Here is a 17,784-nt window from a genome sequence, read left to right on the forward strand (position 1 = left end):
CGCCATTTAAAAGTTTAAAAAATTTTAAAAAATAAATGGAGCAAGGAAAGAAAAATCTGAGAAACCGTTTTTTAGACCAAGATATGTAGATCAAATTCCACATAAAAGTTTAGGCGCTCACGTAAATGTGTTCCCAAATAAGCCTAATGTTGCGCAACATCATAATTACAAACAAAATGCTGACGTTGCTTATTATATTATTATTATGCCTATCTATATGATCAAAACAAAATCCAAAATTAAAATTCTTTCAGAAAATATATACTTTATTGGGGTTACCGTTGTGGTTTACACACAATTTCTCTTTAACGAAAACGCAAATTTTCCTTCCGTGATACCTCAACATTCACATTCGGTTCTTGTTTTAACAGTTGTTTCATGATATTTATCAACCTTTTAAGAAGCTTTTAGATGTAAGGATAATCGTGAGAGACTGACAATCTAACATAACTGTTTTAACATTTACATTCGGTTCTTGTTTTTACAGTTGTTTCGTGACACCATAAACTTTCTAACAACTTTTAGATGCGAAGATAATCATGACAATTCGAAACAACCGCATTAACACTCATTAATTCAACATTTAACTCAATCTAGGGATGTTTAATTTTCCCGAAATTTGTCACAATGCCATTAACGTGAGTCGTTTGAAATCAAAGTGGCTATGAGCACTGCACTCTTAAAATGAATTATAAAAAGCCATTAAACTGAGTTCGTATTGGTCACTGGATCTTGCAGTACTACCTGAATTATGGGTGCAAAGTCCTTTTTAGATCTTTTTATTATTAACCCGCGATAATATGTTTTAAGTAATATATCAAACACGAGCGAGTGTTCCATCGGGATATCCAAACATCGAGAAGAGAGTTGAAAATACGACGCGCAGCGGAGTATTTTTTGACGAAATTCGCGGTGTTTGGATAGCCAATGAAACACTGTCTCGAGTGTTTGATATATCTTCTCAATCGAACAAAAAATACCAAGTAATCGGAGGAACAAAATCGTAAAAATCTTTGCTAATTAACACCGGGTATCGAAACCTCCTTCACGGTTACGATTCTTTGTTTTAAGCTTGTTGAAAGGTTCATGATATTACGAAACAACTGTTAAAACAAGAACCGAATGTGAATGTTAAAACAGTTATGTTGGATTGTCAATCTAAAAGCTCAGTTAAAAGGATCATAACGAAACAACTGTGAAAACAAAAGCCTGATATGGATGATAATGAAATTGTTTCGGGTTGCAAATTCCTCACGATTGTCCTCAGAAAAAGCTTTTTAAAAATTGTTTATGATTTTACGGAGCAATTATTGAAACAAATTCCCCGACGACTTGATTTCAAAGCTGCTGTGAGTCATTTTCTAAACGAAAATCAAGTCTCGATCGCCTTAGTTTAGCAGCTTTTTATACCTTGTCCGGTTAACAGTTTGACAGTTAGTTTCTGTGTGATAATGATATTTCTTAAAATATTTAACATGGCAGACAGGTTCCGACAGTTGTTATTTACAATCAACATTTGGTATGCTATTTAACCAATTAAGTTGTAGAATGCATGCACTTAACCATGAGTGAGGAATATTAGCTGAATCATTCTGTTGATCTGTTGATCATGAGAAGTTCAGTCAGGACAAATACCTTTCAGGTAAAGTTGCACTACTGCTAACTAGCTAGGTTTTTACTAGTTTGTTTCCCTCAAAATGTTTCCTTCGCTTAACTGTTAATATGTTTTTATTGTTGATGTTGTTGTTGGCTATTGAAACGCAGCTTTTTCCTTTGAATTGGTGAAAGTGTAGTTTGTTTTCGACTTGGACACAATTTGAAACGTTTTACTGATAGAACTCAAGCTTATTTCAGTTCACATGAGAATACATTTTATTAGAAGAGTAAAAATCACTTTACTTTATGAAGTACATCTACCATGTCTTTAACGAACGCAATCGCGTACTGTGAATTTTGTTGCCTTAAAAAAAAAAAAATTTAATGGTAGCAATGTAACTTTCGTTGTAAGAAACGTTGGATAAAAAAAATCCCCTGTCGGTTTGTGTATTCATTCTACCTTGCATTGTCCTCGACTTCTGAATTACGTAGGCAAGCGTGTGTGAACTTCCTCCGCTTTCCAAACGCATACATGTAACCAAAATAAGAGTAACCAATTGGCTAATGACGGAGTTCTCGAATTATTAATGAGTACAAGAATTAACTTTCTGGGTAGGCGAGCCGAAGTACTCACGTAAGAAAAAGTTGCCCCGCTTGCTAGCCCGCGTGAAAAGACAACTCACCTACCCGGTTGTTTGAATTTTTAACGAAATAGTGAAAAGTTAGCTCGACCAGGGTAACTCGGGAAGGGTTGTCTCGGGAATCCGAGACCACATCAATGAGATCTTCCACTTGAACGCCCTTCAACATTTGGCTTACAAGTGGCAAAGATCTTAATCCATGGTGTAACAATTAGTTTTAGCACTGGCGGCCCAGGCGTTGTATTCGATCAATATGAAGTCTATATGACATAATTATTATGTGGCCGATTGCGTAACACTAGTTTTAGCCTTTTAAGGAGACTTGATGTAGTTTTTTTTAGCCGAATGGTGGTTGTTTTGAAAATTAAAATTATCTAGGAACCCAATGTTCGATTTTTGCCAAAATACACCATAATGATCAAATATGACCAAATTGTAATTTTTTACCCGTCACTTAGTCACAAAGGTTACCATAGCAACGATTGACGTTTTCTTTTGTTCTCAAACAAGCTTGATTTTCTCGAAAAGTAGATTGACTCTTGGTGTTTATTTTTTGATATGTTAAAGTTTAGTAGATTGACCAACTGTTGACGAAATTTTAGAAAAATCTGTAAGAGCGTTTTCAAGTAAATAATAAGATAATTTTAATTTTCAAAGCAACCATCCTTCGGCTAAACAAACTACATCGAGCCTCCTTAAGACAAAAAGCTTCGAAAATTGCTCTAAATACTACATTGGTAAAGGAACTAAAATAAAAATGACTTATCTTTTGTATTTCTTGCATTTTTTTGACTTCTCTGTTTTCCTAGAGTGGGTTTTAAGCCATTCAAGAGATTTTCCCTTTTTGTTTATAATACGCCCTTCAGTTTTATATGCGACGATTCTGTTTCTCTTCTGTTTCAGAACGAAGCCTAGAGATGTTGCTCAAATTCATAACCATCGCCATCGCCACCGAAGTACTCTTACCCCAAGCTATGGCAAGCAGTGTGAATGCGTCATGTCCTCACTGGGTGCAACTCAACAAGTCTCCAGTCAGCTTTGGTGCCAAGGGAAACAGTTTCGGAAAATTCACCTACAATCGGAACGTCTTCGTGAGCTCGTTCATGCTCGTGCACCGCTCGGGAACGGTTTCCTGTTGGAAAACACGCCCACACTTTTTCAGTTACTGGGGGTGCCTTGCAAATTCAACTGACATCAGAGTCGTCCTAACAGACGAGAAAAACAAGAAGCTGGCTCCCTCTGCCTCCCTGCACAAGTATGGAGGTTACACTCTGGAAGGCTACACCTCTTCGTCGTCTATCCTCGTGTTCTGTGCTCCCAAGAAACCTCACTGTGTCTTCGCTAACAGCGAGCTTCGTCTGTGGTATGGAGAAGATTTTCTCGACTACAGCGAGGGCGACAACGCTGGTAAAACATGCGCAGACGTGTATGGTCTTTTGGTTTAAATCAGAAACTGATGTTTTATCACGAAGAAACCTCGAACAGTGAAGTAAATTAGCGATTGCTAGAGAAACTTTTCCGTTGCCATTGAATGAAGACAATAAAAACTCGAGGTGCAGAATATTATTGTTTAACTCCAATGCTTTTGAATTCTTTTCCTTTCTTCAATCACATTACCATTACTGAATTGCGCAATGTTTTAGAAATCCTCTCTCCATCGACCTTTTGCCAAGTAGGGGAGCCGTAATTGCTCAAAATTAAAGTAGCCAGTTTGAAGGGAGGGGGGATTTTCAGTTCTAAGAGTTTTCGTGCAAAAGGAGTGCTGTGGGTTGCTGGGGAGGGAAGGGGGCTTCCCCCGGCTATTATTGTTGCAATTTAAATGTTGCGAAGTCGCTTGAATGTTCAAAGCAGGATAGTTTTCAAGGTCGAAGCCAGATATGTTTGTATGAACGTCTGATATCAACTTTTTCGGAGAAATAAGAGTTCCGAAATTTTCACGGATAGAAACATCACTACTGCATACATAAGTCCGTAAGGCCCAGAATCTAGGACTGGAAATCCTTGGTCTCCAGAGCTAGCTAGCCCTTCGTTTCTCGTACCAAGGCCTCGCCGGTTTACAGAAGTGAAAAGGGCTATGGGGACGAGAAGTCTAAAGGATTTTTAAAAAGCGATGTTTGCTCTTTCCCAGGGTTTTCGAGAGAACGCGGCTTTAGGTAGCGGGGTACAGAAAAACACTGGAAACAAGGTAGAGGGAAGAGTTACTATTAAAGGAATTCAGACAACGTCGAATAAATTAAAAGTAATCTTTACTTGTTTTATAAATTCAGTACTGTCTTGTCCATAATTTAATCCAAAAAATACAACGTACAGAATATCTCGAGCTACACTAGCTACTAATACTAATCAAGTCCCAAGTATTTTGCTGTACAAACAAGCATCACATCAAAATCATAAATAATCCTCGGGGGCTTCATTAGTTTAAAAGTCGTCAAATGTTCAATAAAACAAGCGCCCGATAATACTACGATAAAAACTTGTGTTCTGACAAGATATCCACAAAGCGACCAGTGTACAAACACAAACTGGCGCATCACAAAGGCAACGATATCTGACAGTCATAATTTGCACGGATATTAAAAGTAGTTTGCGTTTTAAGGCGGAATAAAAGGGGATAGAAAGCAGCTCTCGCAAGAGGTTGCATGAATGGCTTGCTCCCGGAGTGGGGAAGTGGGTACTTCCTATACGGGGAGGCTTCGCCCGAAAAGCGTACCTTTTTCAGGCTGTAGGTATATAAAAATGGTAGGGATTTCATGAGTTGGTGTATAGTCAAGCACTAAAGGTAGAAAATACTGTCATTTAGTTATCTTTCAAGTGAAAATAAAAATAAAAAGAGATGCAATATCCATTCTGTACGTATGTAAAAGAGGTTCCATTTTCTATCGAAGGTAAACGAAATGGTTACCTTTTCTGTCAAAAATGGCTTATAAAAGCGTAAGGGCTTGAACCTCGGGGTGGAGCCTCCCAGTATTAAAAAGAAATTTGAGTACCACCACTCCCCCCCCCCCCCCCCCCACACGAGAGCTTGCTACCCTTCGAGAGAACAATAGAACAGACAGACAATAGAACAAGCAGCGTAAAACGCTTGCGAGATTTGCTACACTGGTGACTAAAATCAGTCCCCAGTCCTCGCTTACACAGCGCGCAAAAATGGCCGCGAAAAACTAGTTTTCGCCTGATCATTTTTTCCCGCCTTCGCAATCTGAGAAACAGCAATAGGGCTTAATGGTAGTCCTGGTAAAAGAAAAAAAAAATTGCAAGTACGAAGAAAATCTTGAGGGTGTCTAGACACAGTTACCGAAAAAAAGCCGTACGTCAAAGATCGCTGCCTCCATAATAACACGCATCGATCAGTTACACAAGAACAAACATAACTTTTCACTGTAAGAGTATGAAAGTCTAGACTGCAAAACAGTCGCATCTTTTGCGAGCGCGCTCGGTCTTCGAACGAGCGAGAGGTCTGGAGCCAATGTCAAAACTGTGAGTGAGACTGGGGAGAGACGCCAAAAGATACGTCGTTTTTTCTTGCCTCGCTCGCCCTGGCTCGCAGGACGATCGGCGCTTGGCGCCTTCGATAAGCGCTTTTTCCAACGACTTTAGAGAAAAAAAACGACTGTTTTGCAGTCTAGAAAGTCTACAAAAAGTTTAAAAGTGACAATGTACAAAACACATGAAAATTGGAACTGTGGGATAGATTCCTAAAAGCTCGCGGAAGAGGAGGTACTGGAGAAGACTCCCTCTTCCCTCTCCATTTTTCTCAGTGGAGGTCCATGGCGTAATCACGTCAAAACGAGGCAGGTCCTTCCTTGGAGAATATACAGCTGTCAATCAAATAAAATACACACCATGGCTTCAAAAATTTTAAACTCCGTCATTTAGCGTCCTATCGCGTGAAAATGACCATATTCTTTTTGTTGATAACACATCAATAAAAGTCACTCAAAAATTCAACAGTTTGTGAAGTTTGACCAGGGTTTAGTGTACGTCGTAGAGATTAAGCATCTTGGTGAATTTATCGAAAAAAGACCAAGAACAAAAGACGGCACGATCTTACAGCGTTTTACCGCTGATCAAGAAAATGATGAGCTCACAGAAGTCTTCCACGGCACTCCGCTGACCCACAGTAACAGTGCAACACTTTGCCTTTGACACTATCCACTTCGTAGGCGTAGTCCCAGGTTAGCTCGGTTCCAGCTGCAACATTCCTGAAGTGGAATGAGAAGAAACAAGAAAGCTTGTCACTCCAATAGGAAAATCCCATTCCGTTCACAAACAAATAAGGCTGGTTTTCACTAGCGACGAATTCGGAATGGTAATCTGGAGCGCAGAACGTTACGTTCTCGTGAAAATCAAACCGACTGAGTCGTAAGCAGAGTTTCGATTCTGCTTATGACTCCGTCGCTTAATGTCATGATCTAGTGAAAACTAGACTCACGGAATAGCAAGCCGAAAGAAAGCACTCGGAAGGTGTGAGAACTAGCATTGCAATTAGTTTGTTCTTCCGCTTCTGCTTGCGACTCCGACAATCTAGTTTTTACTAGATCATAAGCGACAGAGTCGTAAGTAAAGTGAAGTAAAGATTCTTGCAGTGAAATGCAATGAAAGAAATTGCAAAGAAAGAAACCAGAAAAAAATCTGGCTTCAACGTGATTCGAACCAGTGACCTCCGCGATACCAGTGCGATGCTCTACCAACTGAGCTATTGAAGCCACACATTGGCCTCGCTCCCAATTAGACTTGAAAAATGAATTTTGCGCGGTCACTCGCGCGCGATTTCAAAGCGAGCTTACTCAAGTAACTCTATCGACACGAAACGGGCGATTTCAGCAAGTCTAGCTTCCACTGTGTGGCTTCAATAACTCAGTTGGTAGATTCTTCTGACTCTGATTCCGTGGAGCTGATGACTCCGCCTACGGCACCGATTTTTGATTTTCACTAGGTGTAAAGCGCTCTTACGACTCTGATTATACACTTTATAATCCCCTGACAAAATAAAAAGTAAAATAATAAGGAAAAAAAACTTAATCAAAATAAACGTTGACTTCAGAGCCACTTACTGCTGAGTGAAGAATGCCACCCAAGGAAATCGCAAGTCATGAGTGTCTACAAACACATTCTGGACAAACAGGTTTGGTGAGCAGCTATGCTGTTGAAACAAACACAAAACCGGTTTATTAAACAGTTTTAGCGGGAGGCCGTGGTTGAAATAAAAACTACCTTAGTTTTGTACATAAAAGAAACGACATTTTTCTGCGATAAAACCGGTGGGGAGCGAAAATAGTTGATTTGCTCTTTTCAAAAGAGCTGAGTTTTGAAACAACAACGGTTAACAAAACAAAATTACAAATTAATTTTTACACAAAACAAAGAGCCAGTCATAAACTTACGTTCAAATATCGACCACAGTTCCCATAAGCCTTGGCATCGATGACGTAGCAATGTTCTTCTCCGAACATCAGTCTCGTGCTCAGTCTCTTGCTACTAGAAGAGGATTGACGCGACAGAGAGGGGCGTGTGGGCGAGGGAGTATTAGGTGAGGCCTTTATTGAAGGGCTGGTTGTGGCGGGTTTTGGATGAGAACGAGAATAATGAATCTTGGGCTTGTTAGCTGGAACAAAGAAAAGAAAAACACAACAAACTACAGTTAAAATCCACATATTAAATCATAAGAACTGATTTAGCCCAAAAGTTTTAATAGGTTCTTATTTTACAAAAATGAAGGCACAGATGAAAATACAGAAAACAAATTTTAATCTAGACATGCATGCTAGTACTTTGGAAAGATTAATATACAGTATGGTTATCATCTAAACTGTATTCTAGATAATTATTTTATACAGCAATATTTTCCATATCACATAAGCCCTGTAGTAGTTATCTGTGCTGATTGCTAGTGCACCTATACCTATCAAATTAAGAACCTAAGTAGCCTTAAATCCCACCATATACCATTTCTATAAGAAGCTATTTAGGATAAGTTGGAAAAATCTAGGTTCGTATACCTGGGTTTTCATTGTAGTTATAGCAATTCCTACAGATGGCACACGGGACTTCAGTTACGAAACAGCACATAAGACACTTACGTTTTAACTTTTTCGCTGGCGGCTTCGAAACTCCAGTGCTTCGTTTTGAGCTTCCGGTTGAAATCTCCGACTTCCGGTCTAACGACTCGGGCTTCGAAACATCCGAACGTAAACTAGAAGGTGATGGCGGAAAAGACTCCATGTTTTCTGTCTCTGGAGATGAAGGATCAGAAATGGGTTCTACCCGAATTCCCAAAGCATTTTCCACACTCGGGGATTTCTCGGTCGAGCTTTTGTCGAGGACGTCTGCACTCGACTGGTCAAAGTCCATTTGAGTTGGCCCGTCCGTTCCATTCACACTGGAGTCGGACGAAGACGGATGAGCCGTTAAAACGCGTCTAGATAACCGTGAAATCATGTCCTCTAGCGTGTTTGAAACGCGACGAGTAGGATTCATTTTAGTTAAAACCGGCGGTTCGTCCGCTACAGTCGTGTTTTTGGCCGCAAGTTTGGAGAGATCTTCCGCTGAGATAAGCGAGGGCGCAGAGTCCGAATCCTCAACTGGTTTAGTAGAATTCTCCGCCTTTTCCTCCTTATCATGTTTTTCTGGCTCGACCGGTTCAGGTGTAACCCTTTCAAGTTTGATCTGCGGTAGCATGTCTTGTTTCTGAGAAGCCGAATTTAAGTCTCTATCTTTGAATGTTGAAAATTCTTCGCTATCGGCCTCAGTATCGCTTGTTAAGTCAATTATTCCCATATCATTTCCTTGTGCAGCATTAGCAGGCGAGTCATTGTGAGTAGTGTCTTTTTCTCTTGTAAGACTCGCCGTATTTGCCTCGTTATTCACTGGTCTGCTCTGTAAAGTGTTGTCCCGCATTTTCTGACAGAACGTCTCGTCGACTTCATCAAAATCAAAATCGCTGCTTTGACTGTTTTTCTTTTCTTCTTCATCTGTGGATTAGAGAAAAACATTTTGAGGCTTCATTAAACTCATCGCCAATAGATGCGCTTGGGAACTGGAACCTTACAGGTTGGCGGGGGGCCTCAGCAATTCAGGCACAGCAGGGAGGTATCTATGGCAACCTTGTAAGCTTCATTGATTTCTAAACAGTTATTAGTTTCTGAAGAAACTGTTGAGCTGCGTCGGCGAGCATTTTTCGTCGACGGAGAGCTAGAAGTGGATTTTCACTGTCGCGTATTTTTTTTTACGTGCGTTAATATATCCTGGATAGACAATGAATGAACGACTTGGGTAGACGTCGCACGTAAACGCACGTAAAAAATTACGCGTCAGTGGAAATCCAGCATAACTCTTGTAACGTCAGCTTTCCAAAATTCGCTACGGCCGTTTATTCACCTTATACATCTTATACTCCTTATTCATGTTGAAGAAGACAGGGCCTGAATACGCGCTGTCATAAAGTGCCCACGGATCCCCTTTTAGCCCAACTTTGCTCCAACAAAGGCCCAACGCTCGAAACGTCAGCTTTACAAAATTCGCTACGGAGGTTTATTTACCTCTACCAACTTTCAGATGATAATCAACCAAGTGTTTCACTTGCCCGACGACGAGTACAGTGACAGTTTCTTTATAAACCAATAACTTTGTAGCCCCATACAACTGTTTAATTAATCGTTAAATGGACCCCACCCGAATAAAGTTCCAAATATGACACAGAAAACGACAGAAACAACGTGGAATTTTCAGTGAAATCGTTTTACCTCTGTGCTGTTTGACACCGTCCGTATCTTTTCCATCTTTTTCATCCGGTTTCACTAAAGCTTCCTTTGTTGCGTTCGCGTCATTTTCCGCGCCAGTCTGGACACCACTCTTTCCAGTCCCTTCACCTGTTATCTTTCTCAAAAAGGCGGCCGCTTGCTTCTGGTCGTCATGGTTACGCTTCAACGCGATGTAACACCTGGACATGCAAAATTGATAGACGGTATTGTATGTCAGCGGATTTGGACGTGGAAAAGACGTATGTAGGTCAATATAACGTAAGCGCAACTCAATACTGTGAAGAATAAAATCCTTTTTAGCTTATCTTGGGAGAAATTTTCTTTTCTATATCCCTTTCAAAACTTAATTAGTATTAACTCGACAGATAGGAATTGTTTGCAGCTGGACGTAAGCCGGGTTTACACTGACAATTTTTGTGACAAATATATTCGATCGTGTTGATGGCACAACAATTATTTGTCAACAGTTCAAAGTTTAGTGCGCCAGTGATGACTTTGGACAGCAGAGATATGCAGAAACAAGGCGTGCACAGTGCCCATTGGGAGACTGGGGACCACAAATGCGCCGGGTTGCAATATTTGCCACATTTTATATGACGAGTCGTCTACACGAGCAATTTTTTTGTATGTGACAACTTAAATTTATCACATAAAAAGCTAACACGCCAGTTTCTCAGCAAATATATTTGCCACATAAAAATTAGTCAATTCTCCTCATCTTCACGAGCAAATAGAAATGTTTACATAAAAATTGCTCCACGTGTAAACTGGCCTTTAAAAGAGTTCAAGAGGTAAAACAGTTCGAAGCCTGTTTAAACACCTCCGACTTGAATGTAAGCTTTGCACTATTAAAAAATCTTACAAGCTCCTTTCCTTCGTTGTTCTCAGATCATTGAAAGGTTTTGCCTTTGCAGTGAAAGACATACTTCTGACTCAAGAAAGCACACGCTCACGGTTTAAACAAACATACATATTATCACTATCAAGGCGTTACTTGGCTAGTTATGGCTGAATTTCACAGCATGTCTGGAGTAGTCGCAGGAAAAACTAGAACTGAAGCGAGATATTTAAAACAGGCTTAGGGATTGGGACGAGGGTGATCCAAACACTCTAGCGAATTCAGCAATATTTGCCAAGAAACACCACTGCAGGCTACAACTTAAAAATATGAAAATTATACTTGCCATTTTTCATCGGCAAGGTGCGATAAACAGTGGGCTTTCGATTCCCGTTCAACCATCAGCGTTTCCACTCCTTGTGCATTGCTGTGATGGATGTAAAATGCAAACAGATTACGCTTACAATATACAACTCACTCCAACAAGTTGCTTTCCTAAACGAGTCTCTATGCGTAAAAAAGAACTGACTGCACTCTAACCGAGTAAGAAACCTTGAATTGAGTTAGATTCCACAAAACCATGTATAATCAATCCTTCAAAAAAAAAAAAATCCATTTTTTGAAAAAAAAAAAAAAAAAAAAAAATAGTCATTTCTCCGTATATACAGAATCTTACAGCCCAATCAATTAGTGCAGGCACTCCCCGAAACTTAATAAAATCGTTCTCTAAAATAAACACCAATCTTAAAACAAAAACGTAAGATTTACTCAAGATGAGAAAAAAAATAGGTCCGCAATGCGTACGTGTGCCTAGGGCTGAAAGCCACTTGTGATTGTAGAAATTGGAAGTCTCCCTCGTACCTCTAATTTGCTTTAAAATATGCGCGGATATTTGTTCGTGTACAGGATTGCTTGGTTAAGAAGCATAACAAATGATTGGTTAATGATTGCCCTTGGTTGTTACCTAAACAATCCTACAAAATTGCTCAGTCAGCTTAAAGTATCTGGAGTGTGGAACTGAGTGTAATGATTATATGTAATTTGTAATAACAAATATTTCAATAAAGTAGACTGTTTCCCAACGTTGTGCCATATCTTTATTAGGCAATAAGAATGATAAACCTAGTATAATGGTAACAAATGATTATTTATGAAATAAATGATCATATAACAGCAATGGTATATGTAAATGTAGTCGAGAACAGAACAGAATGACAGGAACAGCATGAAATAAGTACATGCTGCTGAAATAATGTACGTCTTTGATGGCAAAAACTGAGAATTAGGCAATAAAAATAATAAAATACGAGTATGATACTGAGAAATTATGATCATAACAGGAATGTTTCTTAAAGAACACAACAAAAATAACAGTAACCAAACAAAGTAAATTAATGCTGCCGAAACAACAGTGAATCAAGACACATAAAAACTATGGTACATGTAACAATAACAGGCAGTCGAAGACTGCGTGAGGATGCTGGTAGTGGTATAAAGATATTTTAAAGCAGTGACAGAAACGATCAGAAGACCGTGGTACAAAAAACTCAAAACTTTTAGCGCACCCACCCTCAGTTAACAAAATTTCTTCACCTACAAATATCTCAAAATGAATTGCTGTATTTTATCGAATTTGAATCAGTTCTCCCGAAACTTCGCGATTTTATTAAATTCAACATGGCGAATGCAATCTATTTATGTACCCTATTAAAAATGACATTCTGACCGCGAATAGTGTTAATTTCTGACTTTTGTGGCCTTGATGGAGAAAGTCAGTAACTCAGGTAATTCGAGATGAAATTATTTACGAAACACAGCAGTGTGTTTGAGCAGCGTGAAGCAGCTTAAAATCGTCCCTTGAACTCGACTCACGATACTTTCAATTGCTTCCATTTAACCTTCAATAAAAAAAAACTCAATTTCCTTTTTGAAGTACTGTAATAATTCTCAATTCAAAACAAAAAGCGGCTTACCTGAAAGTAAATAACACAAGACGTACGGCTCGCCGTAAAGATGCTTATCGGCTATAACTTTTGTCTTAAATCTTATTAATAAGTTTATATATGTTGCCTAAAATTTCGAACTTTTAAGTTTAAGAGATATAGAAAAATCAAAGAAACTTGAAAGAAATTCTGTTTCAGATTTATTTTCATTCATATCAAGATAAGGAATGTATTTAAAACCGACAAAATAGCGAAAACTTGAAAGACGTGAGATTCCGCTACACAAGCAAATGTTTTGAATTTTGGCTGCTCGCGGCGGCTTTTAATAACCGATTCTTCCAAAAATTCCATCAAAATTCGAAGCAACACTGTACATTACCATTTTGCTTTGTAAAGTGTTCAGAATCCGCACAAAGTCCACGATTACGGCGGTGTCACACTTAATATTGGTTAAGAAGCTCTGAATAGCATCGTTGAAAGCAGTGTACGTAACCATCTTATCCCCAATCTTCATGAGTAGTTGAGAGGAATTTCGCGGTGATCTTCCACGAACCTTCGTCTTTCTTTTTCCCGAACTGAAATTATCTTCAACGAAAATACAGCACCTTTCGAAGAATACAGCAATACACCTCTACAAGTTTTACCAGATCGAACGAGAACGGGTCGACGTATCGCTGACGCAATGACGAAATGCTCTGTTCTGATTGGATCGATTGACAATTCTATTGTTAACAAGAATATCTTCCATCACAAAGTGGTTCGATCACATATTGCCTAGGGGCTAGGCGGCCTAGGCCCTAGGCACAAAAAACCAGTGCACTATCTTGAGCTTGAGTAAAACATGAACAAAAGATTAACTACCCAGAGTGTATCAGGCTAAGTAAACGAAAGTTGTGCTATTTGAAAGTCGAATTTCTTTCACTTAGCATTTACTTTAAGACAAAAAAAGTCAAATGCGGCGCAGGAGAGAGCGATTTTCCATTGCGTACAGCAAAACCAAAGGGAGTCACTCTGGCCAATCACAAAGGACACAAACAATCCAGTGATCTAATCAAAACTCAAAACAAATGCATGTAGCCGAAGCGCGGGAAAACGTGTGTTAGCGAGTCACGATTGGTTTGGGTTTTACTTCTGATTGGTTGAAAAAGTGGCACAAGTTGAAAATCGCTCTCTACGAGAACAAACTTTGCTTCACGGCCGCTTTCGATGAGAGGCAAAACTAGGGTAGAAAACATGTTTACCGTTTTCTCTTTTCACTCTTCCTTCCTGACCTCTGTGGAATAAAATAGCAACATATTTAGATCATTTTCTTGTTAATTTGGCTTGTATGACAATTTAAAGAGGTTGTTTTAATAAAATGAACTTAAATTCCAGGCAGCTTCACGTACCCTAACTCTTACACCCTCCCTCTCTTCCCCACACAACAAGAGTTAATATGATTTGCCTCAGTCATTGGCAATAAATGCAAGAATACGCGAATTTAAGCTTCACAACAGACATCAGATATAATTTGAACACAAATATATTGACCCCGAATATGCACCACCTTTAACGGCAGAAACACTGATACCTTTCGCTTCTTTCTTCTTACTGGTTTGTGGTTGGTATGTTCACTGTCACCGTGTCTCGAGTTTCTACCAGAACTGTAACTTTCCTCACTCAACAGAGAATCCACTTCGGATGACTCATCTTCTGATAAAGAACTGTCAAGAAAACGACAAAAGTGTGAGCGACACACGGTTCCCATTTGTAAACGGTCGATGTCATTTTAGCGACATTGATTTTTTTTTTACTATCACCGCAATTTTTTTTCTACCAACGGAAACTTTGGCATTCTTAAACGTTCCTCCCTCACTACTGCACCACCACGTTGATTTGCCAAACTCCGAAAAAATTTAATCGTGTAAGGTACCGTTCTTACAATGTAATTGTCACATCCACAATTGCTGACCCCTTATTTAGACCAACTTTTATCTAACGGTCAGAGCACAGTTTCAACCTAGTTCCGGCCTAATTAAAAGCAGAAATGACATCATCCATTAAAAAAGACTTGGCTACCAAGTCGACCGTTTTCGAGAGAGAAATCAGCGTGAGCGACACTTCAAATTAAAGGGACTGTGTCACGGCTGAGTTAAGTTTATTACTCGCTATGAAACGTCATGTTTGCAAAGAAATAACTTCTATGGGTCAAAATGACAAAATCATAGCTTCATTGCAACCAAAAGTGTCTCCCGGGCGTAATAATTTAAAGTTACAAGCAAACGAGATCAACTTTGAAAACTGTTCAGCCAAATAACATTTCAAAACCCATATTAGAATCCGTTTCAATCTTCGTCAATTTTGCCCATCAGTTCCTTCTTTTGTATTTGCTGTGCCATTGAAATGTTCCTTCGCTGTTTTGAAAAGTTATTTTTATATTTCACCGAAATTTATCGACATTTCCTATGCCTAAATTTGGCTAAAATCGGTGACACAGTCCCTTTCAATGCTCTCATTACAAGAATACTTTGTGACTGTTTTTGAGTTCAACAAAGGTTCTTTACCTCTCGCCGCTATTTCCCGAAGCACTCGCAGAAGAACTGCTGTCTGCACCTAGATTCTGATAAATAACACTGTCATCTTCCTCAAGGTCTGACACGTTGGACTCGTAGCCTTCCTTGGCTTTCTCCACCACCTCTGTTATTACAACGCAAAAGATAAGAAGGGTTCATGTTGTTTTAAACGGGGATTTTTTAATCATTACCGTTTTAAAGTAGCTACGTCACGGGGATTTCGCGGGTTTTTGGTCTAAACTGTTCTGAAATTAGTGGTAGGCAATTTTACCTATGATAAACATTATCTTTGAACATCTAAAGGAAATTATAACCTTAATTTGCAGCGGGAAATGAAACCACGCCTAGGATATAAATATCGATTATTGAAGACCCGCGGAAACAACTTGAAATGTTTAGCCCCAATTTTTCAAGTTGTAATTCATTTCCACCCTAGCCATTCGCAGCCAAAGACGCTTGTTACAGGTTCAGTGCTCTAAAAATATACATGTAGCAATTGTTAAAAATGGACCATTATTTTTAGGTTTCCTACGACACAAATATATATTTTGGTTGTTCAAAAATCTGTTAAAATCTGTGACAACGCCCCTTCAAGAAATGTACCATAAACCCTACGTTCTTCTAGAAATGTTCTACTTTGTGTGTGTATGGCGTTGATTTAAAGCGATGTTGGTAGTTTTCTGGATATGAATTTTATTCCATGCGACGCACAAATTGGGCTAAAGATTGAAATACTGTACACTTTTACTCACCGATGTGGTCCAACTCTGCAAGATACTCATCTCCAAAATCTCTTCCCTCCTGCGAGCAGGAAAAAAAAAAGATTTAAGACCCAGCACCAGTATACAAAGTATCCATATTGGTCTTTTCCTTATCGCGCTTTTTGAAGCAATTTTTTACACATCTCGAAGGAAGACAAACTTCTTTGCAGGTGAAAGTTAACAAAAATAAAGATTCGGGAAGATTGCGATGGAATACAAAACCGTATTATAAAATTCCTAATAGGTGAAGCAAAAGTCATGCTTCGGCTATAACTGTAATATCCCATTTTGTTCACAGAACTTTTTCCTCATTATTAATTGCTTTTTGGCCAGTTTTGAAAACATTTCTATCGTTTTCGTCGCCCTCCAGTGATAAGCATATTTTATTAACGTTTGAAGGGACTATTTTTGCCTAAAAAAGACTAGTGACACTTGAGCAGTGCCATCACCTAATAAAATCAAATTACACAGTCAAACCTTGTTGGCCATATCTTCGTTAAGAATCTGCCCAGCATACGTGCAAACAAATGTTCCCATGGGAATGTCATCCAGAGACCGCAGCCCCCATCCCCTGAAAGCAAACACAACAAGAAACGGTAAACAACATAAACAAAAAAGTAAGCAACACAATAAACACGGACGGCGGAGCCGGGCAGAGGGGCTGGGGGGAGCTTATGTTCTTCAGCCCTGGCAACTCACAGGAAAATGTATTGGAACAAACCTCCGATATTTAGGGCACTGTATCTCTTAACCCTCGGACGTACAAGCAAATTCATACCCCCACCATCGTACAAGGGGGGGGGGGGAGGGGGGAGGGGGGAGGCGGGGGGAGGGGGGAGGGGGGTGGATGGAACCCCTCTCCGGAGTTTTCGTTTTATTAAGGCACAGCGAAGTAATTTTGCACTGAGAAGAAAGCCCGTAGCTTACTTTACAAGATGACATAATTTTTATTGGCTGTGATGTCATTTGACGTCATAAAAGCCGCCATCTTGGATCCCCACTTGTACGTTCGAGGGTTAACAACCTCATAACTCGCTTTACAGTCTTGCTGCAAGACTTGCAATGAATGTCCTTTCATTTCACAAGATAATGAATACACCGCGAAGTACTTGATAACCTTTTTATTAAGATAAACAAATACGCAAACGCTAAATGCCCTTGAAAATGGAAATTTGCCAGAGAAATGTATTTCCTGCTGTTTTTTGCTGGGTTACACATCTAGGTAGGTAATGATATACCTGTTTTCTGTTTTGAAGACTTGTAATCGTAGTTGAATTCCATTCTGTACAACTCGGTTGAAACACTGGCTTGCACACGCACAGTTTCGATTACACTCGTAGATCCTGAAGAAAAAAGACATAGGTGAACACTTGACAAACTTCCATTCATTGCCTTTAACAAAATATCAGTGCATTAACGGAAGCATGATTCCATCGAGTTTAATCTTGTACCACACATCTTTGAGTCTTAGAGAATCGAGTGGTTCTTGAGAGTTCCGTTGCGGGATCGATTTTGATTGGCTTTAAAAAACAACAAAAATTACCGGAAGTAAGTGCGAGTATATCAAGTAACTTTGAATAATGTCTTTGTTATCTTACAAAAAGTTTTTGGGTGCTTAAAAAAAAACAGGATTTTCAGCTGGAAAACCAGTTATCATCGGTTAAAAATCCGGTTAAAATCGGCTTGGGCGAGT

At 39.3% G+C, this 17,784-nt stretch overlaps 2 protein-coding genes across 4 annotated transcripts in view; one reads left to right on the forward strand and one right to left on the reverse strand.

Moving 5' to 3' along the window:
- The first annotated feature begins 1,570 nt into the window (after nt 1-1,570).
- On the forward strand, nt 1,571-3,777 carry LOC144634017 (uncharacterized). Its single transcript, XM_078492948.1, has 2 exons — nt 1,571-1,642; nt 3,141-3,777. Exon 2 carries the CDS (start codon nt 3,155-3,157, stop codon nt 3,680-3,682), a length of 528 nt encoding a protein of 175 aa, XP_078349074.1. The 5' UTR covers nt 1,571-1,642; nt 3,141-3,154; the 3' UTR covers nt 3,683-3,777.
- Nucleotides 3,778-4,466: 689 nt separating this feature from the next.
- Nucleotides 4,467-17,784, reverse strand: part of LOC144633235 (histone-lysine N-methyltransferase SETDB1-like) — a 44,372-nt gene continuing 31,054 nt past the window's right edge. For all 3 annotated transcript variants that reach the window (XM_078492064.1, XM_078492063.1, XM_078492062.1), the window contains 12 exons: nt 17,330-17,434; nt 16,569-16,662; nt 16,083-16,131; nt 15,322-15,454; nt 14,349-14,481; nt 14,020-14,051; nt 11,182-11,262; nt 9,980-10,176; nt 8,318-9,208; nt 7,622-7,842; nt 7,292-7,380; nt 4,467-6,439 (listed from right to left, as the gene is read on the reverse strand). In XM_078492064.1, the coding sequence (XP_078348190.1) occupies nt 6,322-6,439; nt 7,292-7,380; nt 7,622-7,842; nt 8,318-9,208; nt 9,980-10,176; nt 11,182-11,262; nt 14,020-14,051; nt 14,349-14,481; nt 15,322-15,454; nt 16,083-16,131; nt 16,569-16,662; nt 17,330-17,434 (2,143 nt within the window). In that variant the 3' untranslated portion in view covers nt 4,467-6,321. The remainder of the gene's footprint in view (nt 6,440-7,291; nt 7,381-7,621; nt 7,843-8,317; nt 9,209-9,979; nt 10,177-11,181; nt 11,263-14,019; nt 14,052-14,348; nt 14,482-15,321; nt 15,455-16,082; nt 16,132-16,568; nt 16,663-17,329; nt 17,435-17,784) is intronic.

This window comes from Oculina patagonica, chromosome 12 (genome assembly GCF_052425735.1).
Source record: "Oculina patagonica isolate OP01 chromosome 12, crgOcupat, whole genome shotgun sequence".
Classification (NCBI taxonomy): domain Eukaryota; kingdom Metazoa; phylum Cnidaria; class Anthozoa; order Scleractinia; family Oculinidae; genus Oculina; species Oculina patagonica.

Coding starts and splice junctions, on each gene's coding strand:
- LOC144634017 (XM_078492948.1), top strand. CDS start 3,155: ATGTTGCTCAAATTCATAACCATCGCCATCGCCACCGAAGTACTCTTA.